Source organism: Cynocephalus volans, chromosome 1, assembly GCF_027409185.1.
Source record: "Cynocephalus volans isolate mCynVol1 chromosome 1, mCynVol1.pri, whole genome shotgun sequence".
Lineage (NCBI taxonomy): Eukaryota > Metazoa > Chordata > Mammalia > Dermoptera > Cynocephalidae > Cynocephalus > Cynocephalus volans.
Window position 1 is genome coordinate 190,822,617 of NC_084460.1, and position 27,564 is coordinate 190,850,180.

Sequence of the window (27,564 nt, forward strand, 5' to 3'; positions counted from 1 at the left end):
AAAATTTAAAATTCAGTAGATGGATTGGAAAATAAAATCTTTCAGAAAATAGAGAAAAAGTAGACAATTGGAGGAAGAAATATTAAAAAAAAAAAAAATCAAGTGAGTCAGTTCAGGAGGGCTAATGTTCAATTGGAAAGAATGTGCATGTTAAGGGGAGAAGGGGAAGGACTGTTGCAGAAAGTGATACGAAAATGCCCCAGAACTGAAGACCACAAGACTCCAGACTAAAGGACATGGAGGGTTCAGCATGACCAATGAAAAAGATCCACATCAAAAAATTCAGAGCACGGACGAGTGAGGAGGTTTTCAAGAGAGAGTAAAGCCGAGAAAGTAGAAGACATGAGAAAGGATGCTCAAGATGACATCCAAAGAAAGCGCCACACATGGTGCCCAGGTCTAGAGGGCAGCCCCTGGACACAGAGGCAGGGGCAGAGCACTCCAGGGAGGACCACGCAATGCTGATGAGTCATCTCACAGCTTGGACTGGAGGAAATTCCTGAGGGCTGCTGGAGAATCTGTGAAGAGTTAGCTACCGATGCAATGAGAACTTAGCAAACAGGAAGAAAAACACGAGCATGATTAACTTGGGTAGAGAGCACCATCTGAGCCAGAGGAGCACTGTGATCATGGCTGCACAATGGCTTGCAGGGCCAGCCATGACACTGTCAATGCTGAACGCTCATGTGACTCAACTGTGACAGAAGTGAAGCAGAGGACAGCAGGGGCCGTGAGAAAGCAAAGCCTTCCTGACCACGGCAAAAAGCCCGAACAAGGTATGTTCATGGATGAGTTAGGAAACAGGATTTTTATATAGCAACATGGAGGGAAACAGCAAAATAAATGGCTGAGAGATCTGGAGGGGCCTGAGGGGAGCAGAGATGTGGGGAGGCTGGGACCTGTGACAAGCACTCAGCATCCTGTGGCAGCTTGAGTTGTGACACATATCAACTTGATAAAAACATTAAAAATAACTGTACAAAGGAACACAGAAGTAAAACCTAAAATATATGAGTAACAGTTGTACAAATAAGCCTCTGCCAGGGAAAGGGGACGGGGAGTGAACTGATGAAATCTTACCCCTGGTTATTTCTCATTTTCTCAAGAAACGTTTTTCAGTGGGCTTGTCTAGAAGTACAGTTAAAGACTTTTCGGTAAAGACACCTTGGGAAGAGAGAGTCCAACCCGGCCTCCTTCTGCCCTGTGGTGAATGAGCCGGGGTTTCTCGCGTGGGCCCCGATTCCCTCCCAGGGAGCAGCAATGCTGCATTAAGATCACCCCATGCAAGCAAAAACACCCAACCCACCCAAGCCCACGACACACTGCCACCAGGCAGGGATCCCTGCGTGACAGAAGGGACACTGCTGTGGGTACAAGGTCACCAGGGTTACTTATGATTGCCACCACACAGCTGCTACTTCTGCTATGACTATTAATGAGATTCACCTGTAAATAGGGCTGACTGCTAGTGTGACACATGATCCAGAACAATCATCAATTTTCTTGACAAAATCAACAGAGAGTTTCTGACACAAAACACAGAAACCCTCATTGTTAAGTTACTCACCTTAATTACATGAAACATAGCAAGAACCCAAAATTTGGCCAAAAAAAGGGTGGGGGGGGGAACAGAGCCCAGCCTAGCCCAAATAGCTTTAATAGAATCATATATATGTGATGTACATATTTTATCGAAAGAACACCTCCCCGCAAGACCCTCAATCAAATCCATTTACTTTTAATATCAGAAACCCTACTCAGCTTATCTGGCTTCCCAGCTCTGCTATCCCGGAAGCAAGAGACAAAGGGGATGTGATACATGGGACAACAACCACACAGTGCGTTGCTGGGGACTCTGTGGACCAAAGCAGAGGCAGCTCACAGGCAGCAACACGGGATCATGTTCACTAGAGTCTGGTTAAGGGAGCTGGGGGAGTCATGCACATAAACCCTATGTGTGAGAGTGTCCTACTGAAATAATCCAAACATTGTAGGTTTGCTATTTAAATTAAACAAATTTTCTTGTAGACAAAAATTGCTAAGCAGAAAACTTCCTTCTTAAACAACAAGACAAACGAATCTCTACTATGTAAGTAAGGCATTTAACTTATTTTCTTCTACAAGAGTCTAATTTCATACTAGGAAACTGTTCTGCAAACCAGACACTGCTTTATTTTCACAGATATTTTAAATGGAAAACCACAGGGAAAGAAGGCTGGTTGGAGAACAGAGGGACAGTGTTGGTGGGGTCTAGCTCTTCCCCTTCCCGGTGCTAAGCCTGGGAAGCTACCTACAGCCCAGGACCACGTGTATCCAAAATGAGCTCTGAAGTCCCCCAACCTTCAGTGGCTCACTGCCCTGTCCCTGCTCCAGCATTCTATGACTGTGGCCAACTTTGTCCAACTAAACCTGTGAAGTCAAAGGAGGTAACCCCCAGATCTTTCGTATTTGCTACTGTATTCAGTAAAACCAACATCCCCAAGGCTGGGGACTCAGTTCTTAATAAGGATATAGAAAATATCTGTGCAGATGAAAGACAAAGACTTGACATAAAGAACAAATCAATGTTCTTAAAATAAGAACTGATAACTTAAACCCTGTCTTCCTGACTTAAACCTAGCTCAAACATACATATTTTTGTGTGCGTGTGTGTATGTGTGTGTGTGTGTGTGTGTGTGTATCTCCATAATTTAAAAAGGAGTCTTGCAGCCTGTCAAGTCCAATCTCCTTATCACAAAGGTACAGGGAGAGGGCAGGATGACCCCCAGATCACGGGCATGCCACAGGCATGCCACAGGCATCTCAGTTCTGTACCTTCTGCTTGTGAAGCTACCTCTCATGTTCTGGGAGCTGCATTTCCTGGACACCTTGACATCCCGGAGGCATGGGCCAAGGGGAGGGGCTGCAGTCTGGCCTCCTGGGAAAGGCCCTCAGGGGCAGTGTGAAGGGGAAGAGGGCTGAGAGCACTGCTGGTGGAACCATCTCAGGCTTCTCACCAGAGTTTGGTTTAACTGAGGTGCCCCAAACACACCGAGGACAGCAGAGAGGCCTGCAAAGCTTTCCAGAGCACGGCCCCGGCCCAACCCCACATTCTCACACTGGAGGTGTGGGCCAGGCCTTGATGGTCTGAAAAACTTGCCTGGCGGTTCTGCCATACCCTCCAGGGGACCCTGGGAAGAGGGCATCTGCAGGACCTCGAATCTCCTGATGGACACGCAAGGCAGACACACACACAATCCAATGTTCACACTGGAGCATGGGGCTGCTTCTGGGGGAATTATAAATGACTTTTTTTCCTCCTTCTTCAGACTTTTCTGAACTTTGCAAATTTTCTACAGTGAGTGTAACAAAGAGTAAAAAAAAACAAAACACTGACATTGAGATTAACTAGAGATTACTACGTGAGACAGATGATCTTCATGCAGAGGGATCGAAGCTTGTTCTGCCTGTGCCCCATATGTGTGCTCTACCCGCCCCAAAACCATTCCGCGAAACGGCACACGCACCTGGGAGTTCTGGATCCTAATCGTCCCAGGTGACAGTGCCTGAGTGACCACTTGGCCTTGAGGAGTGACAACCGTGACAGGCTGATACACTGTGCCACCTCAAAAGGGAGATGAAGAGAATTAAACTACTTTTAAGTAGCTGATAAACACTCTTCTCAATATGCTTATGGAAAGAATAAAATCTCTAGTTTTATGAGCTTTTTAATCATTTCAAATGATCAACAATACTTTGCCTGTTGACTTTTCACTATAAACTACCAAAACAAATTCCGTGGACTGGCCGAGACCAGGCATGTGGGGTGGTGGGCAGGTTGGCAGGCGCTGGGCTCCTCACAGCATGCCCAGCACAGGGCACCAATGACCGACCAAGGATTCACAATTCCCTTCTTCTGGCTTGCCACTGCTTTCTACTTTTTCCTTATATTAGTACATGTTAAGGATTTGGCCAAGTTACTGGATAATAAATAGTTTATTCTAGTTATGCTTTTTGATCAATGGTGCTTGTTTCTGTGAGGTTTCCCTTTGTGCTGCTTTGTGAGGTTTTTAGTGTAAGTTTCTACCCCTCCCTACATGCCCCATTCTGTTTTCAGGATTCTTTGTATTTGCAATGTTCCACATACACCAGGGAACTCTGAAATGTGTCCCCTTCCTGTAATGGTTTTTGGTATAGCAGTAACACTAAGACTAAGACTGCATTTTTACTTGATTATCATCAATTAATGATACAGCTTAAGATTTTCCAGGGGCTGCTAACAGCACAGTTAAACACTATGTCATCTGTTTCCATTTTTCCATCATCATACCTGCCATGGTTGCCATGGTTACGTTTCCCTGTTGCAGTGCAGAGGCCGGCACCACGATTCCTTGAGGGCTAAGAGTGCCTGTAATGGCACTTTGAATCTGCTGAAAGTCAGAACACACACATTGAAGGAGTTATTAGGAAACTTCAGTATAAGTGGCATAATGATATCATTAATGAAGGAAAGATGCTTGAGGCCAACTCAGATGAGGAGGCTTTTAGAAAGCATGCGTCAACCAAGAGGTGCAATGCTAACTGTGTATTAGATAAGATGACCAATCCTGAAATGTTAGTTTGCAATGTGACTTCCAAAAGATTACTTTTCATCTCACTGCCATATGCCACAAGTCTTAAGGCCCTGGAAGTGTGACTAGGAAGACCCTGCTTTCTGACTGCAATCGCTTAATCTGCTCAAATGCCTTTTTCGTTAGATTTGGCTCAGATGACTCTGAGTCTTTCATGGCCAAATCCTCCTTGACAGGATGAGCATGTTCAAAAGATTATAGCACAGACTTGAGAGGTAAGTGGAAGTGATCAGGGCTGAAGGTATTCCAAGCGGTGCTGGGGAGTCACCCGCTGGTGCCAGCCTTGACCACAGCACAGAACACGTGTGCCCCCCTCCCTCCAGGTATTTGTGTTTGTAGAGGGCTCAGGACTGGGCCTCGACTCCAGCCAGCTTCACACAGTGCTTGTAACCACCATATCAGAAACTTCATCCATCTGAAGTTAGATCTATATGGGCTGCTTTATCCATATACTGTGACGGCTAGGCTAGCGGCTGGCAGGGGAAAGGGGTGTCTAGCGCAGGCCTGGCATACACATGCTTCCAACACTTGAGCAGTTAAATAGCATAAGTGGATATCATCCAAAGGTGACTACTCTGAGGGCTACCATATGCTTAAGGCTGCCACCTTAATTTGGTCAAAATAAAAGTTAAGTCATCCAAATCAACAACCTAAGTTGCCACCTTAAGATCCAAGAAAAAGAGTCATAAAATGAACCAAAGCAAGCAGAAGGAAGGAAATAACAAAGACCAGAGCAGAAGTCAATAAAATTGAAAACTGAAAAACAGCAAAGAAAAGTCCATGAAACAAAATATGTGTTCTTTGAGAAGATCAAGACATAAGCAAACCTCTAGTAAGACTGAAAAAAAAGGAGAGAGAAGACACAAATTTCTAATATCAGGAATAAAAGAGGGGAGATCACTATAGTCCCTGCAGTCATCAAAAAGATTAAGAAGGGAACACTAGAACAATTGCATACCCCTAAATTTAATATCTTAAATGAAATGGACCAATTCTTCAAAAAACATAATCTACCATAACTAATCCAATATGAAACATAATTCAAATAGTCCTATAACTATCAACAAAATTGAATTCATAATTTAAAAACTCCTATAAAAGAACTCTTCAAGTCCCTGAAATTTCACTGGGGAATTCCATCTATTAAATGTTTAAAGAAGAATTAACACCAATTCTATATAATCTCTTCCAGAAAATGGAAGAGGAGGTAACACTTCCCAATCCATTTTATGAATCTTGTATTATCCTGATACCAAAATCAGACAAAGACAGTACAAAAAAGAAAACTACACACCAATATCTCTTATGAATATAGACATAAAAATGCTTAACAAAATATTAGCAAATAGAATTCAGGAATATCTGTAAAACAATTATGTGCCATGACCAAGTGGAGCTTATTCCAGGAATGCAAGTCTCATTCAATATTTGAAAAATCAATCCATGTAATCTCCCATATTAACAGGCCATAGAAGAAAAACCACTTGATCATGTCAATCAATACAGAATAGCATTTGACAAAATTCAGCACAATAAAAACTCTCAGAAAAACAGCAATAGAGGGCAATTTCCTCAACTTGATAAAGAGCATCTAGGAAAAATCTATAACCAACATAAGTAACAGTGAAAGGCTGAAAGGTTTCCCCTAAAATGGGGAACAAGGCAAGGAAGTCTGCTCTAGCCACTCTCATTCAAGACAGCCAGCACTGGACATTCCAGCCAACGTAAAGGCAAGGAGAGGAAATAAAAGGCATACAGATCAGAAAGGAAAAAGTAGAACAGACCCCATCTGAGGTGACTCTGCAGGTGACATGACTGAATAGGTAGAAAATCCTAAGACTCTACCAAAAAACCTCCTAGAACTAATAAGTGAGTTCAGCAAAGGCACAGGATACAAGATAAAGATACGAAAATCAATTTTATTTGTATATACTAGCATGAACATATGGACACAAAAATTAAATATAGGGCCGAGCCCGTGGTGCACTCGGGAGAGTGCGGCGCTGGGAGTGCTGAGACACTCCCGCTGCGGGTTCGGATCCTATATAGGAATGGCCGGTGCACTCACTGGCTGAGTACCGGTCACGAAAAAGACAAACAAAACAAACAAACAAAAAAACCCAAAAATTAAATATAAAATACCATTTACAATCACTCAAAAAAATGAAATAGGTGTAATTCTAAAAACACATGTATCAGACTTATGTCAAAAACTACAAAACATTGATGAAAGAAATCAAAGAAGAGGTAAATAAATGAAGAGACATACCATGTTTGTGGACGTGAAGACTCCACACACTAAAGACATCATTTCTCTGCAAATTGATACAGGTTTAAAACAATTCCTATCAAAATCCCAGTAGGATTTTTTTGTAGATGCAGACAAGATTATTCTCAAATTTATACAGAAAGGGAAAGGAACTAGAATAGCTGAAACAATTTTGAAAAGGAATGATAAAGTGGGAGAAATCAGTCTACCCAATTTTGAAACTTATGATATAGCTACAGTAATCAAGACTATGTAGTATAGACAATCAGTGGAACAGAACACAAAATACTGAAATAGGCCCCACAAATATGCCTGCCTAATTTTTGACAAAGGTGCAAAAAGCAAGTCAATGGAAGAAGGACAGCTTTTTCAACAAATGATGCTGGAGCAAATGGATGTCCATAGACAAAAAAAGGAACCTCAACTTAAACCTCACACTTCATACAAAAGTTAACTCAAAATGGATCATGGGTTTAAATGTAAAATGTAAAACTACAAAACTTCTAGAAAAAAATAAGACAAAATCTTTTGAATATAGGGCTTGGTAAAGAGTTCTTAGTCTTGACATCTAAAGCACAATCCATAAAAGAAAAAGTTGATAAATTGGACTTTATCAAAATTAAAAATGTTTGATCTACAAAAGACCCATTACTACAATGGAAAGATACTTAGCTACAGACTTTGGGAAAATATTTGCAAACTGTATGTCCAACAAAGGACTATTATCTAGTATAGGTAAAGAACTCTCAAAATTCAACAGTTTAAAAAAAAAAATCCAATTTGAAAATGGGCAAAGAAAAAAAAAAAGAAAATAGGCAAAAGGCATGAGCAGACACTCTACCAAAGATATACAGGTGGCACATAAGCACATGAAAAGATGTCCAACATCATTAGCCATCACGGAAAGGCAAACTAAAACCACAATGAAATATCACTACACATCCACAGAATGGCTAAAATACAACAGTGCTTCATCATGGATGAATCTTACGGGAATTAAACTAAGTGAGATGAGCCCGTCACAAAAGGACAAATGCTGTAGGATTCCACTTACAAAGACACCAGGAGTCATCTAATTCACAGAGACAGACAGTGGAAGGGTAGGTGCCAGGGGCTGGGGAGGGGGATGGGGAGTGAGTGTTTAATGGGGACAGAGTTTCCGTTTGGGAAGATAAAAAAGCTCTGGAGAGGGATGGTGGTGATGGTTGCCCGACAGTGTCAATGTACAGTAGTCTCCCTTATCTGCAAAGGATACAGTCCAAGAACCCCAGTGGACGGCTGAAACTGCAGATAGTACTGAAATCTATACATACTATGTCTTTTTCCTATATATACGTACCTATGACAAAGTTTAATTTATAAATCAGGCACAGTAAGAGATTAACAACAATAACTAATAATAAAAATAGGACAACTATAACAATACAAAATAATAGGAGTTACGTGATAAAAGTTATGTGAACGTGATCTCTCTCAAAACATCTTTCTGTACCATACTCACCTTCTCCTTGTGTACTGTCTATCTGATAACGAAGCAGGTAGGACATACAGTGTGGATACACTAGACAAAGGGATGATTCACGTCCCAGGCCAGAAGGAGCAGGACAGTGAAAGATTTCATCATGCTTCTCAGAACAGTGTGCAATTTAAAATATGAATTTTTATTTCTGGAATTTTCCATGTAATATTTTCAGACTGTGATTGACTGCTGGTAACTGGCACCACAGAAAATGAAACTAGAGATAAGGGAGGATTACTGTACTTAATGCCTCTGATCTGTACACTTAAAAATGGTTAAGATGGTAAATTTTATGTGTATTTTACATAATTTTTTAAAATAAAAAATTAAAATATTTTAAAAGAAAGAAAGAAAGAAATGAATGGTCTATATCTTCTGTATACATGGAACCAGGGCTCAGTACGCAGATTGAGGACTTGCTTCATACCCTGCAGGAAGCCCAGATAGACTGTCTCTCTGGATTGAGGGAGTTCATTCCCAAAACAAGCCAGGTTCAGGGGTCTGGAGGGTCCTTAAAAGCAGGACAGCCATTAAGATAGCCCAGCAATTCTGAAAGAACTGGTGGTATCACCAGTTAACACAGATGTCACAGTAACCAAGAAGTAGAGCAAGACCCCAAACATAAGTACCTGGGACTGTACGGGGGAGTATGGGCTTCCAGGCTCTCCACTCAACAGAGTTTCACTGTTCATTTTTGTTTTTAGACAAGCAATATATCGACTGCAGAAATCTTTGCAGAGTTCATTAACCTTTTCCAGCTCAAGAAGATGAATACGCAAAACCTGGATTGCTTTTACCATCTAGAAGCAGAGAAAATGAAGACTTTCAGAAGAGAAAAAGGTAGCACGATTATCATTATCACACATACCAGTTCTTAGTTATTAGATGAAACCATCTCTACTGCCGTCGACAGAAGAGGAATAACATCAGAACTCATACAAACTGACGAATCATTCTAGGGCCACTGACCTGTGCTTGGGTATTTGGCTGGATCTGCTGTGTGGGGAATACAAAGGACCACTGGGAGCGTGTCCCAGTGCAGTGAGTGTAGGCTCTGGCCCGCAGCCCAGCCCCACTACTGACTTGATCTGTGGCTGGGCAACCCTCGCTCACCCTGGCTCTGCTCCTGTCTCCGTATCCATAAATAGGGATAAATCTGTACCCACCTATAGGTGGTTCTTAATTTTGATATTTATCAACTCCACCTTTTATGGATCTTGCTTTTGGTATCAAGCTGAAGAATTCTTTGCCTAGCCCTAGACTCCAAAGATTTTCTCTTATGATTTTCCTAAAAGTTTTATAGCTTTATACTAAGTCACTAATTTGGGGGGTAATTTATCCCACAGCAGTAGATAACTAATACCAATAATGAAACCATTATTGTAAGCACCACTTGCCTGAGAATAACTCCAGGGCTGGCTGGTTAGCTCACACAGTAGAGCGTGGTGCTGATAACACTAGGTTTAAGGGTTTGGATTCTTATACCGGCCAGCCACCAAAAATAAAAAAGAGAACTCCAAAGCTGATCTCTTTGGCCTATAAGTGGTGGTAGTAATTCATATGTATTTGTGTAATGAATGAATGAATCAGTCAATCAATCAATCAACAAGAATTACCAAGCAACAAGTTCTGCTAGGCCCTGTGCTAAACACATGGCTGCACCACCAGGCAGGAGAACCTAGGTCCCTGCCAGCTTGGCAGGGTGTAGAGAACACCTGCTCTCCACTCACTGTGCCAGGCCAGGTGTGGGCCAGTGGAAGGAGAGATGCATGACAGAGAGAGCCTCTGATCATCAGCCCAGAAGGGCTCACACTGTTAATCTCATTTCAGAGAGGAGGAGACAGATTCAAAGTTAGTGAGAAATTTTAAAAGAAAAAGCTAAGACTTGGGTATTTACTCAGGAAGAAGTTTTCCAGAGACTGTTTTCTGCTATGGACCCCGTCTAAGGTTTTGATATGGGACCTAGAAGGCTCTAATGGAAATCCAGTGACCATACCCTGATGCTGGGTCTCTGTGTTAATCCCAGATCTGGGAGGCAAACATAGTTATGCTCAGGCAGGCGAGCAAAGACAGCGGCGTGCCCGACAAAGGCCAACAGCACTGCCCAAGCACCAAAAGGCAAAGCTTGCTTTGAGGTGCACCAAGGACATTAATGCCAAGGAAATCTCCATTTCCTCTATATAGCACAGAGAACCCTGGACTTTGGAGCCCTGGTTCTGGGAGGAGGGCACCACAAATCAGTGTCAGAGCTGTCTTGGAGAATAAAATTAAAGTCATATGTCCATGATTAGGGATAAGCCAAGAAGAGAAGTTGGGCGCAGACATGCTGCGTGAGCACCCCAACCCCAACGATCCTTGACAAATATTTAGAAGTGAATCCCCTAGACCATTTAGGATGAAGACTCAAATTATTTTATTTGCTTATCAAAGGAAATGGTAATAGAGAAGGCTGGAAGACTTGGGGACACTGAAGTTACACACCCTGTAAAATAAGTTATTTTATAATTGTACAATTCTCCCCTTCAGCAGAACTATGAAGAGTGTGAAGTTCTAATTAGAAGTTTAAAATTTCACAGATTTTTAATTTTGAAAAATAAAAATAAAACATTTACTGTACTTACTAAATTGTCAGTTTCTGGATCTTCACAAAAGAAGGGTTTCCCTTCCTTCTCTTGCTTCCTTACAAAATTTTCTATGTCCACATCAAAACTGGCAGAAGTCGTGCCTTCAGAGCCCTGAGTAGATTGTTCACATTTTTCAAACAACAAAGCTAATAATGGAAATAGTGGATGCCTGTGGGAGAAAAGAACAAAGAACAAATACATGTTCTACATCTCCATGAGAATGTTCTGGTGTATACTTATGTATTATTTTATAAAATACCTTTGCTGAGCTATAATTCACATACCATACAATTGATCTAGTTAAGTGTACAATTCAACAGTTTTTAGTATATCCATAGTTGTGCAACCATTGCCACAGTCAATTTTTGAACATTTTCATCATCCCCAAAAGAAACCCTGCACCCATTAGCAGTCCCTCTCCATTTTCCCCAACCGCAGCCCACCACGAATCTACTTTCTATCTCTATATATTTACCTATTCTGGACATTTTATATACAGATGTTCCTTGACTTATGATGGGGTTATGTCCCAACAAATCCATCATGAGTTAAAAACATCCTAAGTCAAAAATGCATTTAATACACTTAAGCTACCAAATGTCATAGCTTAGCCTAGCCTACCTTAACTGTGCTCAGAACACTTACATTAGTCTACAGTTGGGCAAAATCACCTAACACGAAGCCTAAAGTGTTGAATACCTCATGTAATTTATTAAATTCTGGACTGAAAGTGAAAAACAGAACGGCTGTACAGGTACCTGAAGTACATTTTTAGTGAATGTGTACCGCTTTGGCACCATTGTAAAGTTGAGGACTGTCTATAAATGGAATCATATGTGACCTTTGATGTCTAGCTTGCTTCACTTAGCATAATGCTTTTAAGGCTTATCAATATTGTAACACGTATCAGTACTTCATTGCTTTTTATGGCCTAACAATATTCCATTGTACGGATACCCAATATTGTGTCGGTCCATTCATCAATTGATGGGCATCTGGGTTGTTTCCATCTTTTGGCTATTACGAACAATACTGCTATGAACATTCATGTATAAGATTCATGGGAACATGTTTTCACTTCTATTGGGTACACACATGGGAGTGGACTAGCTGGGTCATATGTAACTCCATGTCTAGCCTTCTGAGGAGGTGACAGACCACTCTGCACAGTGGCCATACCACTTTACACTTGCACCAGCAGTATACGAGGACCTTAATTCCTCCACATCCTCACCGATGCTTGTTGTTTTCTGCTGTTAATGTCTTTTATTACAGTCACCCCAATGGGTGTGAAGTGGTATACGTCTGGAATTTATTTTTAACTACACAATGAATAAACACATACTTCCTGGAAATAATTCAGCATACCCGTCAAGCAGAAATCCTTTCAGATACCACTTTCACTCCACCCCTCCTTTCCTCTCCCCTCCTCCAAAAGGGATTGCTGTTAATGTTTGGGTATGTATCCTTCTCCAGAGGATGCTATACACTCACTCACATGGTTCTGTAACTTGGTTTGTTCTTCAAAATATATCATACAAACAGGGCCAACTTCAAGGGTGTAAGACTTGGGCAGCTGCCCAAGGCGCCATGCTCAGTTTAATGCTCTGCCATGGCTGATCTTAAAACTCTCAACACATTTGGAACAAGGAGTCCTGTGTTTTCTTTTTGCCTGGGCCCCACAAATCATGTAGCCAATGCTGCTTAAGAGACTATCCATGTCAGTTCACGAAAATCTGTGTGGTTCTTCAATGGAGCATGGCAACCTGTAGTATGAAACCCCAACAGTGTAACCATTTGCCTCTTGTTGGTCGTTTACATTGTTTGCAGTTTTCAACATTTACAAACAATGTAGAAGAGCCTAAGTTCTTGGGGAGCTACCTAGAAATGGAATTGCACGTATATTATAAAAGTTATTAGGGGCACACGCTACAACAGGGATCAACCTTGAAGACACTATGTTAAGTGAAACAATTTGTCACAAAAAGACAAGTATTATGATTCCACTTATATGAAGTATCTAAAATAGTTGAATCCATAAAAACAGAAAGTAGAATGGTAGTTACCAGGTGCTGGGGACAGGGAAGCGGAAAAGACAATTTGTATAGTCTCAGATTTGCAAGATGAAAAAATTCTGGAAATGTGTTTCACAACAATGTGAATATACTTTACGCTACCAAACTGTACACTTAAAAATGATTAAGATGGTAAATTTTATGTTATGTATCTTTTACCACAATTTTAAAAAGAAAAGAAAAAGAAACGGAAATCAGTTGGGGAAAAAAAAAAAAGTTAATGGCGTGCCAAAATGCTCTACAGAAAGGAACATGCCCAGTTATCTTCTCACTGACTGCCCCCAAACCTGGCCATCACCACGATTACTGATCTTTGTCTTGGCCAATCTGATGGGCCAAAATATATATCTCAATGTTGAACGTTTTTTCATGTCTGGCCATTTACTGTCCTTTTCAGAGACCTGCCTTCTTTGTCTCTTTTATCTTAGGCTGTTTGTCTTTTTCTTATTGATCACTTTAAACTTTTAGGATGCTAATACTTTATTACACAAATTTTCTCCCAATCTGTTACCTGTCTTTTAACTTGTTTATGATATCTTTTGTTATGTAACTGGTTTATATTGAGGTAATTCAAATCTATCAGTCTTTTCTTGTTTTTTGAGTTTGTGCTTTATTTAAGAAGGCCTCAATTCAAGGTTACATATATATTTTCCCAAAATTTCTTATATATTTTTAATCTTAAAAACATTTGGATCTTTAATCTAGCTGAAATTTATTTTTAATGAACAAAGTGAGGTAAGAATCTCAGGTTTCTTTCCAAATAGCCAATAGTCCTTACAATATTTATTAATTAATCTCTGCCAATCAATTTGAAATGCTCCATTTATCATACACTATGTTTTCATACATACACACAGCTCTTTGTCTGAACTCTCAATTCTGTTATACTGATCCATTACCAATATATTCTTTCATTAGTATCACATTAAATGACTGTGACTAATACATTGTTTTAAATTTCTTGGTGACTTTATTCATTTTTTTTCTTCAGGTTTCTCAGCTCTACTTGCACGTTTTCCTCTACCAGTTGAATTTTACAATCAGTCTTTTCCTTTTTTGATTAAAATCCTATTGGTCTTTGATTGTATTGCCTTAAATTTATAAATTAATTCAGGAAAGAGTGAAACCTTCATAACATTGTGTTCTCACCCAGGAATATGGAACAGCTCTCCACTGAATCAGGTTTTTGTGTACATTCTTCATTAAAATTTTTATAGTTTTCTCTATGTAGTTCATATATACTTGTTAGTTTTATTCCTAGTTATGTTATAGTTTTTGTAGCTAGTCTGAGTGGAATTGTTTTATAAAAAAATTTTAATTCAGTTTGTTCTTAGGTATATGAAACCAATTTTAAAAAAATTCTGATTACTCAAATTTTATTTTAAAAATTATCCAACAGTAAAGTTGGATAATGACTGTTGTTGGTGTACAGACACGTGTATATACACGTTGTGTACAGACACGATTTTAACACATGTATAGATTTGTGTAAGCACCACAATTAACACGCAGAACAGCTCTAGCACCCCAGAACACTCCTCTTGCTCTCCCTTTGCAGTCCCCCTCCCCCAGCCCCTAGTCCTGGCAACCACTGATCTGGTCACTATCACTGCAGTTTTATCTTTTCGAGAATGCCATATAAGTGAAAGCGTACAATATGGAAACCTTTGAGAAAACCTTCATTTACTCAGCATGATGCAGCTGGAATTCACTTAAGTTGTCGCATGTATCCACACTTCTTCCTTTTCATTGCCAAGTAACATTCCATTGCATGAATATACCACTGTTTGTTTATTCATTCACCAGTTGAGAAACATTTGGGTTGTTTCCAATTTTTGACAATTGTGAACAAAGCTTCTATAAACATTAGAATTGTGCAGTTGAATAAATATTTGCACACCTATGTTCATAACATCATTAACAATAGTCCAAAGGTGGAAACAACCCCAGTGTACAGTGGCAGATGAACGGATAATGTGGTATAAACGTACAGTAGAATAAAAGGAATGAAATCCTGACACATGCTACAACATGCATGAACCTTGAAGACTTGTTTTTGTCTTTTTCCGTGACCGGCACTCAGCCAGGTAGTGCACCGGACATTCCTATACAGGATCCGAACCCGCCACGGGAGCGTCGCCATGCTCTCAGCACCGCACTCTCCCGAGTGCCCCACGGTATGCTAAGTGAAATAAGCCACAAGAAGGAAAAACACAGCATGACTCCACTTATGTGAGGTACCTGGAATAGTTGAATTCATAGCGATAGAGACTAGATTGATGGCTGTCAGGAGCTAGGAGGAGGAGGATGAGAGTTAGCGTTTAATGGGTACAGAGTTCCATTTTGGGAAGATGAAAAAGTTCTGGAGATGGGTGGTGGTGATGGCTGTACAACAAAGTGAATTAACTTAATATCACTGAACTGTACATCTAAAAATGGTTATGATGGTAAATTTTATGTAATGCATATTTTACCATACAATTAAAAAAATATTCACATACAGGATTTTGTGTGAACTTAAATTTTCATTTTTCTAGGGTAAATACCAAGGAGTATTTGTGACTGCTGGGTCATATAAAAAGTGTATGTTTAACTTTATAACAAACTGACAAATCATTTTCCATACCGACAGCACTGTGTAAGGCTCTGGCTGCTCAGCACCATGTGTCAGCAGCTGGTGTTATCAAGATTTTTATGTCAGCCATTCTAACAGGTGCACAGTGCTTTCCTCACTGTGTCTTTAATTTGCATTTCCTGATGACTAAAGGTACCGAACACATCTTTTCATGTGCTGTTTGCCACCTGTGTATCCTCCTTGGTGAAATGTCTCTTCAAGTCTTTTGCCTGCTTTTTAATTAAACTGCTTGTTTTCTTACTGTTGAGTGTTCAAAGTTCTTTATATATGCTAGATACAATTTCTTGGTAGAAAATGTGATTTGCAAGTATTTTTTTTCCAACATTAGTTTGTCTTTTTATTCTCTTAACAGCATCTTTGGCAGAGAAGTTTTTAATTTTGATTAAGTCCAATTTACCAACTTTTTATTTTATAAATCATGCTTTTGGTGTCCTAAGAACTTTTGGCCTAACCCAGGTCTCAAAGATTTTTCTCCTATGTTTTCTTCTAAAAGTTTAGCTGTTTAAAATTTTACATTTAGATCTCTAATCCATTTTGAATAAATGTTTTATATAAGATGTAAGGTTAGGTTGAGGATCTTTTTTTCACACATGGATGTTCAATTGTTCCAACAGCATTTGTTGAAAAGTCTATCCTTTCTCCATCGAATTGTTTTTGCACCTCTGTCAAAGATCAAATGGATTATATATTTGTGTTGATCTATTTATGGACTCTCTATTTTGTGCCACTGATCTATGTGTCTATCCCTTTACCAATACCACAATGCCTTAATTACTGCAAATTTATAGTAAATCTTAAAAATGATGTAGACTGGTTCCATCAACTTCATTCTTCTTTTTCAAAATCATTTTTGCTGTTCTAACTCTTTTGTCTTCCATATAAAATTTAGAATTAGCTTGTCTATATGTACAAAAATATCCTAAGACTTTTTCTATAGTGAGTCTTCCAACACCTGAACATAGTATGTCCTGCCATTTTTCTTTGATTGCTTGCATCAGCATTTTATAGTTTTCAGCATAAAGATTCTATACATATTTTGTTAGATTTATATCTAAATTCTTTTGAAGCTCTTGTAAATGGTATTGTCTTTTTGATTTTCCAATTGTACATCACTAGTATGAGATAGGATTGGCTTTTGTGTGTTGCTTTTGTATCCTGCAACCTTACTAAACTCACTTATTTAGTTCTAGAAGATTTTTGGTAGGCTCTTTGGGATTTTCTATAGAGATAATCTCATGTCATTTACACGCACAGCCAGTTTTACGTCTTCCTTTCTGATCTGGTCTGCCTTTTATTTCTTTTTATTGCCTCCCTGCACTGGCTGGAACTTCCATTACAATGCTGAACAGGAGTAGTGAGAGTGGATATCTTTGCCTTATTCCCAATCTTAGGGAAAACATTCAGTCCTTTACCATTCAGTATGATGTTAGCTGTAGGTTTTCTGTGGATGCCCTTCATCAGCGTGAGAAAGTTCCCTGCTACTACCACTTGCTGACAGTTTTTGTGTGGTTGGTTGGTTTTTTGGCAGCTGGCCAGTACAGAAATCCAAACCCTGGACCTTGGTGTTATCAGCACCATGCTCTAACCAACTGAGCTAACCAGCCAGCCCCAGCTGACAGCTTTTAATCATTATTGGATGTTGAATGCTTTTCTACATCAATTGATATAATCACCGTGTGGATTTCATCGTATGACTTTTGAATACTGACTGAACCAGTCTTGCATTCCCAGGACAGACTCTACTTGGTCACTGTGTATTATTCTTTTTATATATTGCTGGATTTGGTTTGTTAATATTTCATCGATGATTTTTACATGTAAGTTAGTGAGAAATATTGGTCTGTGTTTTTCTTGTTTTGTATTGTCTCTGTCTGGTCTTAGCAGAGTGATGTTCAATTCATAAAATGAGTTGGGGAGCATTCCTTTATCTTCTGCTTTCTGGATGAGATTATGCTGACTTGCTGTTCTCTTCTTCTTCATATGTTTGGTAAAATTCTCCAGTAAAACCATCTGGGCCTGAAGATCTCTTTGTGCAAGGTTACCCAGAATGTAGATTTATATTCCAAAACTTTTTTTTAGATATTAGAAAAAAGTCATAATCTGAGAAAATTTTCACCCAAGTAGTTACCACATCATAAAGGCACCTCTCTACTCTGCCCAGCTAACAGCTCTAGTGTTTCACTTAACAAGGCTTTCTATTCTCTTTACTTCTCTGAAAACCCACAGGCTCCCCTCTCATGCACTACCTATAAATGGCCTGCTTGTCTGCATCCATTGGGGTCTGACACTCCACAGGGGGAGGGCTCACTCCTTCTGCATCAGGTTCAGAGCAGTTTGGATCTTGCTCTGTTTTTAACTCTGTTACTACTTGCATCTGTAAAAGAAGGACGACAATTTTTGTCACCAAACACAAAATAAACTGCTACTAAGTATTCTATTCTCAAACAGGAATGCAATCAGAATAGTAAATTGTCAGTTACATGACTGGCACAAATACATAAAGAATACTACCAACAAAAAAACACCTTTGAATTTAATATGCTTTAAAAATTGAAAGAATAAAGGTCAAATTTCAAGCTGTTTAAGAAGTGAGATGACCAATATCTGTGAAATGCTTATGATTTTTAAAATAAAATAAAAATAAATACATACCATTGAAGGGACCTGTACACATACAATCTCACTCTTGGATCTCTTCTTGCTACATATCCTCATATTTAGTAATACAATAAGAGTCGGATAAATGAATAGTCCAGCTCTTCTTATCTTGTCACAAAAATGACTCAAGCCCAATATGCTACTCATTTGTGACAGGGCTGAAATTCTCCCAATAATGAATCTCCCTCTGTCAATGCCTATAAGAGGCAAAAAACACTTAAAAAAAAAAAAAAAAAAAAAAAACCAACAAAAAAGGCCACAAAGGAAAGGGAGGCACAGCACACCTCAGCTCCTGACCACCCTTCTCACACCCCACTGGTGTGGTTCCAGACCCTTCTCACTAAAATCCTCCAGCTGAGAGAGGAGAGAGCCAGGGGTGCTCCATTACTCCTTCCTGACTCTGTAACAAAACCCTGTTCAGCAGGAAAGCAAACGGCAGGGCTGGATCTCTTCCGTGGAAATAAGCTTCAGGGCTCCAGAAGAAGAGGGAGAATGAAACACACCCAGCAACAGAGCCTGGAATAAGACCCCAGGCGTCTCAAGAAAGATAGCAAAGGCCTCAGCTGAACCTCTCCACCTGCTCCTCCTCCTCCTCAATCCCTTCAGGTCACAGAACACAAAATATGGTAGCTTCAAGTCTCACACACAGTCTTAGGACAGTCCAGAAGCCAGCTGTCACGGCACAGTCATCCAAGCTTGTGCAAGATAAAACGATCAAGCACTGAAACTGCTAAATATATTATTGCACAGTCCCCTCTCAAGCTTATAACTGGGGAGATGAAATCACAGGATTCCCTTTAAAAAGCTGATTAAGTAAGACACTCAGATTAGCAACTGGTCAACATGAAAATCTGTGATTATCCAAACGTTCAGCTTTTCTCTAAAAGCAACAATACTAATTAACTCTGATGTTAAAGAGGTAAATCCCCAAGAAACTGTCATATGATTTCGGGAGAATCAAAATCACTGGCAATCTTAGTATTACTTAAGGAAATAATGTGAATACTTCTATAGCTTATCCTTCTGAAAACCAACAGGTAACAAGTGAAGAGTATTCTTAAAATTGAGTGTGCGACCTCACAGAAACTGAGTTATGGGTATGCGCAGCGCAGCCATTCTTTGGCACCAGGCGGCTGCAACGGAGTGCAGAATAAAGCCCAAGCCCTCACCCGCCGCCCGTCCGGGTAGCTGTCTGCGCTCAGTGTCTGCGCAGCCATCATGGTCAGCAAGAGGTTCATACGACATCAAATCATCTTGAGCAGAAAGGCGGTGTCTGGGGAAACAACAGAAGAGAATCAGTTAATAGTTATAGAACATTCTTTTGTTTCCCTTATTCCACAGCATTCATACAATTTTTTTAAAAATACATATTTTTACAGGGGAAGAAAAAAACCATCCTAGCACTATGGTATAAGCCAAATCCTATCCCGTAGCCCTTCACCTACTTAGTGATCACTTATTTTACTGTCCTGGGCTCCCACTTGCTATATTCCATTTCTGGCCATATTCACTCACCACCCAGTAAACATGTGGTGAATTTCTACACATGCAAGACACTGTTCTGGGTCCTGGACACAGCAACAAGCAAGACAGGCAAGGAGGAGAGACAATAACCAGGAAGAACCTCAGGCTGCCACGCACCGAGAACAAGTGTGGGTGAAGCGAGAGAGGGTGCATGGCAACTTCCCTGGCTGGGTGGTCGGGCAGGCCTCTCTGGGAAGATGCCATTTAAGCCAACACCTGACTGCCATGCTGAGATCAGGGAGATGGGTGTTCCAAAGGGAAGGAATGGCTAACGCAGGGACCTAAGACAGGAATGAAAAGGACGTACTCAAAGGAGGCTAAGGTGGCACTCTTGTAAACAGGTGTATGTGATACAAATATGTAAACAATGGCCTATTTGCTCGATGACAGCATGAAACCTCAAAAATACACTGGTGAGCTGGAATGCTGGCCCAGGGACCCTACCAAGCGCCTGTGATGTGAATGTAGAAAGGCACTGCAGGGCTGGCATGGGGAGTGCGGGCTGGACCACATCTGGCACAGACTGGCAATGTCATGGTGCATGTCAGAGACTCCCCGAGAAGGTCATGTGGAGGTCAAGGGCAACCACATCACTTGTTCTGCACTAGCAAGACCACCAAAGGTCACTAGAGAAGTAACGCTTTAGGAGACTGTGCTAAACAGAAGCAAATCTAGTCCAAGCTAAGCAAGACGGGGAAAGAATCAGCAGCATGATCTGAGGGAGACAGTAAAAGAAATGGGGTGTTCAGTCCTCTAATAGTAGCAGTGGTGTCAGCAGCCAGGCCACCTCCTGAGCACATGACACATCTTAACTCAACCAGCCTTCACACCCACCCTGGTGGGAGGTACTCCAGTGTCACCCACTTTACATCTGAGGAGACTGAGTAATGTGGCCCAGGACACAGAGCTGACCAGAGGCCCAGCTGAGACTCAACCTCAGCAGCACGTGTCTGGGGCCATCACCAGGGAACAGAGCCTCTTACAGGCCTGATGTGCTAGCATGTGAGGGCGGGGGCTAATGAGGCAACTGCATGGAAAGCCATGGGGTCAAATGAGGTCATTCCTTCCTTCCTTCAGCAAATACTCATGTGTTGGGCACTGTCCTATGTACTGATGGAGTGTGGGCTCTAGGAGGTCACAGACACAAACAGGTAAACAAGGACCCAGGTAGGAGGCACAGACTCAAACAGGTCAACAAGGACCCAGGTAGGGGGCACAGATGACAAGGACCCAGGTAGGGGCACAGACAACAAGGAAACAGGTAAGGGGCACAGACACAACCAGTCAATGAGTATGCCAGGAGGTGATAAATGTCAGGAGGTGATAAGGGAAACCAGATGGAGACAGAGAATGATGGCGGAATGGGGAAGCTGGGGACAGTGAAGGCACCTGGGAGGAGAGACCTGACTGAGTGAAGGAGTGAGCTGCCTGGGAGACCTGGAGGCAGGAGGAAGCCTGGTGACAGATGTGGCTGAGCAGAGGGGTGGAAGAGGAGTGGGGTGGCAGGGAGGAGGGAAGGTATCTGAGCACGTGACATGGAACCAGACCACACAGATTCTTATGGACTGCGGTGAAGACTCTGGGTGCCATGAACACGATGAAAACCCATGGCAAGGTCGGAGCAGAAGGTGGAGTGTCTTATGCTGTGTGTGTGAAGAGCAGACTGTGTGACTAGGAGGGGTCACAGGAGAGCTGGGGCAGCTGCTGCCATGGACGGGGTGGGGGGCTTTGGCCAATGGGGGAGTCAGAAATGGAGGTGAAGCCAAGGGGTGTGGAGATGAATTGGAGTGGGGTGGAGGAGAGGGGTCAGGGATGAGTCTGAAGTTCCCACCTGAGCACCTGGAAGAGTGGAGCCACAGGTCCTGAAATGGAGCAGACAGGTGAGGAGCAGCTTCTACGGCCTGGGAGGGGAAACAAGTCAGGGCATTTTAGCTTTGAGATGTTTCTCAAACATCCAAGTGGAGCCTCTAAGCAAAGGAGTCTGGGTTGGAAATACAAACGTGGTTGTCATCAGAGTGTGATTAGTGTGTGCAGAAGCTGGGACCGTGTCCTCCGAAAAGACGTGTCCCAAGTCCTAACTCCTAATACCTGTGAATGGGCCCTTATTTAGAAGTAGAGTCTTTACAGATGGAATTATATTAAGGACCTTGAGATGAGATCATTCGGGCCTTAGGATCCAGTGACTGGTTGCCCTTGTAAGAGAAGGGAGAGGAAGATTTAAGACACACAAGGGGCACACCATGTGAAGATGGAGGCAGAGACTGGAGTGATGTGTCTACAAGCCATGGAAGGCTAAGATTGCTGGGAACCATCAGGAGCTGGAAGAGGCAAGGAAGGAGCCTCCCCTGGAGCCTTCAGAGAGAGCGTGCCCTGACGACACCTTGATTTTGGACTTCTAGCCTCCAGAACCATGACAGAATAAATTTCTGTTATTTATCCCACCTAGTTTGTGGTAATTTGTCACAGCAGTCTTAGCAAACAAATACAGTATGTAAAGCCACAGACTGGATGAGACAGCCAGCAAGAGGCAGGAGGCGGACCATGTGAGAAGCCAGTCTGGAGGTGGGAAAGATGGGAGGACGCAGCACAGGATGGGAGTAGCAGCCACGGCAGAGTAGAGCCATGCGCTGCCACTGGAGCCACGTGGAGGAGAGGGCCAAGGAAGCAGGAGTGCTAGCCGTGTTAGGGGCAGCTGAGAGTCAAGGAAGAAGAGGGCTCAGCATGGCCACCGTTGAGTGGGAAAGCCTGCAGGGAGCAGGCAGGGAGCAGAGCCAGGACCCAGCAGCCCCACTGCCAGCAGTGAGCCTCTCAACATGTGCACTCCCGAGACATGACATGAGAGCCTTTGAGATAGAAAAGGCTGGAAACCACTTGCAACAGAAGCCAGGTATAATGGATAACAATCACCCATAAAATGGAATATGTGCAATTATAAAAGCACAAAGAAACTCTTCATGAGCTGATATGAAATCATCAAAGTTGTCTTCCATTCCCCCTAGAATCCCCCATTCTTGACCCCATATATCTCAAACTCATCACTGAGCATCTCATGGTCTCTGCCTTGACCAAAACCTGCCTCTCTCCTGAATCCTCTGACGTCCTTGCCACTTTTGCTTCCATCTGCTCCCCTCCACCTGAATGCAGCGCCATCACCGTATACTGTGATCGTATACCATGATCATGGTAGTAGTCTCCTATATGGTTCCATGAGCCTCTAGGCTTGCCCTCCTCCAATCCATTCACCACACTTTCTAAAATGCATATCTGGTCATGTGACTCACCTGCTTAAAATCACTTCTGCCCACCACTCCCCTCAGGCATCAGTACCCCCTCACTGCCCTTCCCCCACGTCAAGCTGTACAGACAGTCAAAGCCATCAAGCTCAGCTTCTCCAACATGTCATGCTCTCTCCCACCCTGGGGCCTACCCAGCCTGGGAGCTCTGCCCAGTAGTCTCCCTTCTCTGGGCACAGCTAGCTCACGAACATGCTTCATCACCGCATCACCTTCTCCAGAAAGTATTCCCAGAGTCTCACTCCCACCCAGGGTGCAGGATGTCTCTCCTGGGCCTTCACATAGCACCTTCTACTCAGCCCTGCAGTATTTCCATGGTTTATTTAGACTATATGCCTCTTAAGGGCCAAGGGCCCCATCTTGTTGCATCCCCAAAACTACAAATAGCACAGTCTCTCATGTGCAATAAGCAATAAACATGTTTCTGGGCTGGTCAATTAGCTCATTGGTTAGACTGTAGTACAGACAAAACCAAGGTTCAGGGTCCAATCCCTTTATCAGCTAGCCACAAAAAAAAAAAAAGTAAAAAAAAAAGCTTCTGGGCTGATTGGTTTGCTCAGTTGGTTAGAATGTAGCCTTATAACAACAAGGTCAAGGGTTCAAATCCCATACAGGCCAGTCACCCTGCCCCCCCCCCCAAATGTTTCCAACAAACAACCTGAAACTAATCATGGATATAACAGATTTTTGTACACATAATTTACAACAGCTCTGCCTGCCTTGTGATACAGTTTGGATAAGTTTGTTCCCCTAAAGTTCATGTTCACATCTGATCCTCAATGTGGCAGTGTTGGGAGGTGTTTGGGTTATGGGGGTGGATCCCTCATTATTGATTAATGCCCTCCCTGGTGGGGGGAGGGAGGTGGTGAACACTGAGTGAGCTCTTGCAGGAATGGATTAGCTGTTAAAAGGAGCCCCACACCTCTCTCTCTTTCTTTTGCTTCCTCTCACCATGTGATCCTCTTGCACCCGCAGGCTGCCTGCCATGAGAAGCAGCAGCCTGAGGCCTGTGCCAGACGCAGCTTTCCCAGAATCATGAGCCAAATAAACTTCTGTTCTTTATAAATCACCCAGTCTCAGGTATTCTGTTATAGCAATACAAAAACGGGCTAATACACCTTGACACCCCTATCACCTTGTTCCATTTAAGGCAGATTTTAATTTTTATTATTGTTATTTAGAAAGTTGCTAGAGCATAAACTCCTGAGACCAGGGTCTGTGTCTGAGCCAACTTCCATCTATCCCCACAGAGAAAGGCAGATGCTGGCTCACAGCACTAGTCCAATAGAGAGTTACTGAAAAACAGTTGGAGGAGGCTTTGTGGGATGATCTGCAAGTCCCTAGCCTACTTAAGAAAAAAGAAAAAAAGAAAAAACGCCGACTTCTTTCCCCAGTAAACTTCTGTACAACAGGCAGATACTGAAAGTAACTCCGTGAATTCACAGCTTTACTTCCCTAGCCACAGGAGACCACTGAATAAGGGCATGAAGAGGAGCACGGGCATTCCTAAGTGCCCTTGTTAGATGGATTTGTCCACAGGTGCTACTCTGACCCTACACGTGCAGTAAGGAGGTACTGACTCCACCCTACAGAGAAGGCAAACAAAGCTGGGCAGCTCCGCCTGGGGAATGATGGAGCCGACATAGAACCTGGGAAATGGAGGTTTCTAGCCCTCAGCCAAATGGTGGTACAAATCTCTCAAAGTCTGAGACTGTTCAAGATAGAAAAGAAAAATATTTCACAAAACTTTCATTCCAAAATAGCTAAACTAAACAAAAAGATACAACTCCCTTATGTGGATGAGTTCCTTACCTGGCTATGCTGGGTAAACAAGTCCAAGTGACGAGCTTCTGCTGTTAATATCACCATTGCGGATTTTCTAGGATGTGGCCCAACACTAAATGCAATTCTACAGTGGACAGTTCTATGATAAAAGTTATGTCAGTCTACAAATATCAGTATCAAAGAGTCAACATTTATTCATTGACTGGTTTCAAAAACTTGTATTGGCTTCTATGCAATTGCTCTAGCTTCTAAACAGCTCCAACTAAACAAAACTTTCAGAATTAGCATCAGGAAAGGTCTAGATGAAGACAGAGCCACAATAGTCAGCCACTTTGTTGGGACATAATTGTCCATGAATATTTTCAAGTCTCATTGTTCAGGCTTTCTGAGCAAACTTGGTTAAAGGATGATGGGCCAACAATCACACCTGGGAAGCTGGGATCAGTGTATTTCTCAGGAGAGATTTAGACTCCCCCAGTTTTTATGTTCCAGGCATGCTAGGGACCTTCACCCTTCTCTCCCCCAAAGTAGAACTGTTTACAACCCAGAGTGAAGTGCTCTCATGCTCTCCTATGAACACACTCTTGCACTCTTTCTCTCTCTCCAGTGGGCAGGATGGGCCAGTGTTCAGCAGGCCTATATAAGCTCACAGTCTCATAACTTTGGGATTTCTCTTCTGGGGTACAACTCTGCTGCATGTGCAGGTGAACATCTGGCCTATAGTGTATTGCCATGTGGGGAACCAAGGGATAGGGAACCAGAGCTGACAGAGAGAGAGAGAGAGAGAGAGAGAGAGAGACACACACACACACACACGCACGCACGCACGCACGCACGCACGCACCATGTGCTTATCTACTGCTCTAGAAGTAGATGGAATGTTCAGCTGCAAAGCAAAAGCACCAAGGTAACGAGGCAGCACTGCTTCAGTTCCACATTTCTCCCTCAACATGCACAGAGCACATGAGCCCAATTCTGAGATCTCTCTTCCTTATGGTGACAATAATAGGTATATCACTTCATTTAGGCACTAAGTCACAAACATGTCCGATGGACAGGAAACTGGCAAGAACACTTACACAGAGCATCCTGTAACAATCAAGTGACATTCAGATTTAAAAAGTATACCTCCTTGAGTTTTGTCTTTTTTACTTAAAGGTTAAATAGGCAGAAGTTTTTTAAAGACTGGGGTAATTGTTCTAGCTTGAGAAATATAATGTATACTGAGAGCCAGGTTCTCAGTAACAGAGAATGGAGTGACAAACATGGAAAAGGGACAGGCTGGAATGTACCCCGTGGTGTTGGAATGGGAACGGAGGTGTCAGTGTGAATCCATCACATATATACATGCTTGTGTATGCATACAGGTGTAAAAGGACACACATACATAGTCCGCCTAGCTCTGTCCACTCAAAGGGGCTGGAAGTAATGACATCCCTGTCACAATGAGCACTTAGCACCTATATTTTGGTTGATAGATATTCTCCAGTAAAGGAAACCAAGGCTCCTTATAGAAAAGGCTGATTCAATTCCAGGCTTGGGACAGAAGTACAAGATCAGCCTAGAACTTATTGTGCTCAAAAAATCATGGGGACACATCAAAGGGACAGAAAAAACATAATGCAGGAGCTCTCCATGGCCAAATCTGAGACAATCAGAGCAACAAAATATGATAGTAACTGGAACTAAAATAAGAATCCATGAGTCCATACTGATATTAACAAACTATCTCTCCTTGACTAACTCTAGTCTGGCTCCTCTGAATTCTCTTTCCAACTAGGCCTCAACTTTTGAAATTCTGCATCTGTCTTTGTGTTACTTAATTTTAACAAAACACCTGTGTCAAGTAGTTTAGCCAGAACCCCCACCCTTGACATGTGATCACTGTCAATATCTAATCAAACTCCTCATCTCCCACCATCCCCCAGTCGATGTCTGATCACCCTGACCTGCATTTGAGAAGAATCCTGTTAGGTCAGTTTAGCAAGAATCCCCCGTACCCATGATGTTTCTTTTTAATGATTTTCTATCCACTGACCCTCACCCTGCTTCTTTGCTATAAATTCTCACTCTTCCTTGTTGCATTTGGAGTTGGGTCCAATTTCTCCCCCACTTCAAAGCCCCACTACAGTGGTCCCTATGCCTAGCTCAATAGTCCTGATGATACACCTAAACTTCTCAGCCTTACCATCTTCAACAAATGTCAGATTTTTTCCTTAACAATATAAAAACATAAATAAATAAATGGGGGAAAGAGAAATCTCTAAATTACAGCAGAATTTTCTTATGTGTTGATATAGTTTGGATATGTCTGTCCCTCCCAAAATTCATGTTGGAAACTTAATCCCCACTAGACAGTGGTAAGAAGATGGGAAATCCTATTATGATAATTGAAAGGTGGGGCCTTGAAGAGGTGGTTAGATTGTGAGGACCATGCCCAAGTGAATGGATTAATCCACTGATGGTTTTTGGTGGTTACAGGCATGGTTCTGATGGCTTTTAAAGGAGAGCATGAAGAGCTCTCTCTCTCTTGCTTCTGCCATTCTCAGCATGTGACACTTGGCCATGTGAC

General features: G+C 42.0%; 1 protein-coding gene across 6 annotated transcripts in view; it reads right to left on the minus strand.

Moving 5' to 3' along the window:
* Positions 1 to 27,564, minus strand: part of PKNOX1 (PBX/knotted 1 homeobox 1) — a 59,798-nt gene that overhangs the window by 15,354 nt on the left and 16,880 nt on the right. Inside the window, exons 2-9 of one of the 6 annotated variants that reach the window (XM_063102502.1) lie at positions 21,746 to 21,815; positions 19,560 to 19,663; positions 18,385 to 18,587; positions 17,979 to 18,106; positions 11,020 to 11,191; positions 9,028 to 9,198; positions 4,310 to 4,406; positions 3,507 to 3,604 (exon numbers count right to left, since the gene is read on the minus strand). In XM_063102502.1, the coding sequence (XP_062958572.1) occupies positions 3,507 to 3,604; positions 4,310 to 4,406; positions 9,028 to 9,198; positions 11,020 to 11,191; positions 17,979 to 18,106; positions 18,385 to 18,587; positions 19,560 to 19,635 (945 nt within the window). In that variant the 5' untranslated portion in view covers positions 19,636 to 19,663; positions 21,746 to 21,815. Of the gene's footprint in view, positions 1 to 3,506; positions 3,605 to 4,309; positions 4,410 to 9,027; positions 9,199 to 11,019; positions 11,192 to 17,978; positions 18,107 to 18,384; positions 18,588 to 19,559; positions 19,664 to 21,745; positions 21,816 to 27,564 lie in introns of all 6 variants that reach the window. The other 5 variants (XM_063102484.1, XM_063102492.1, XM_063102528.1 and 2 more) reach the window with 5 other exon arrangements.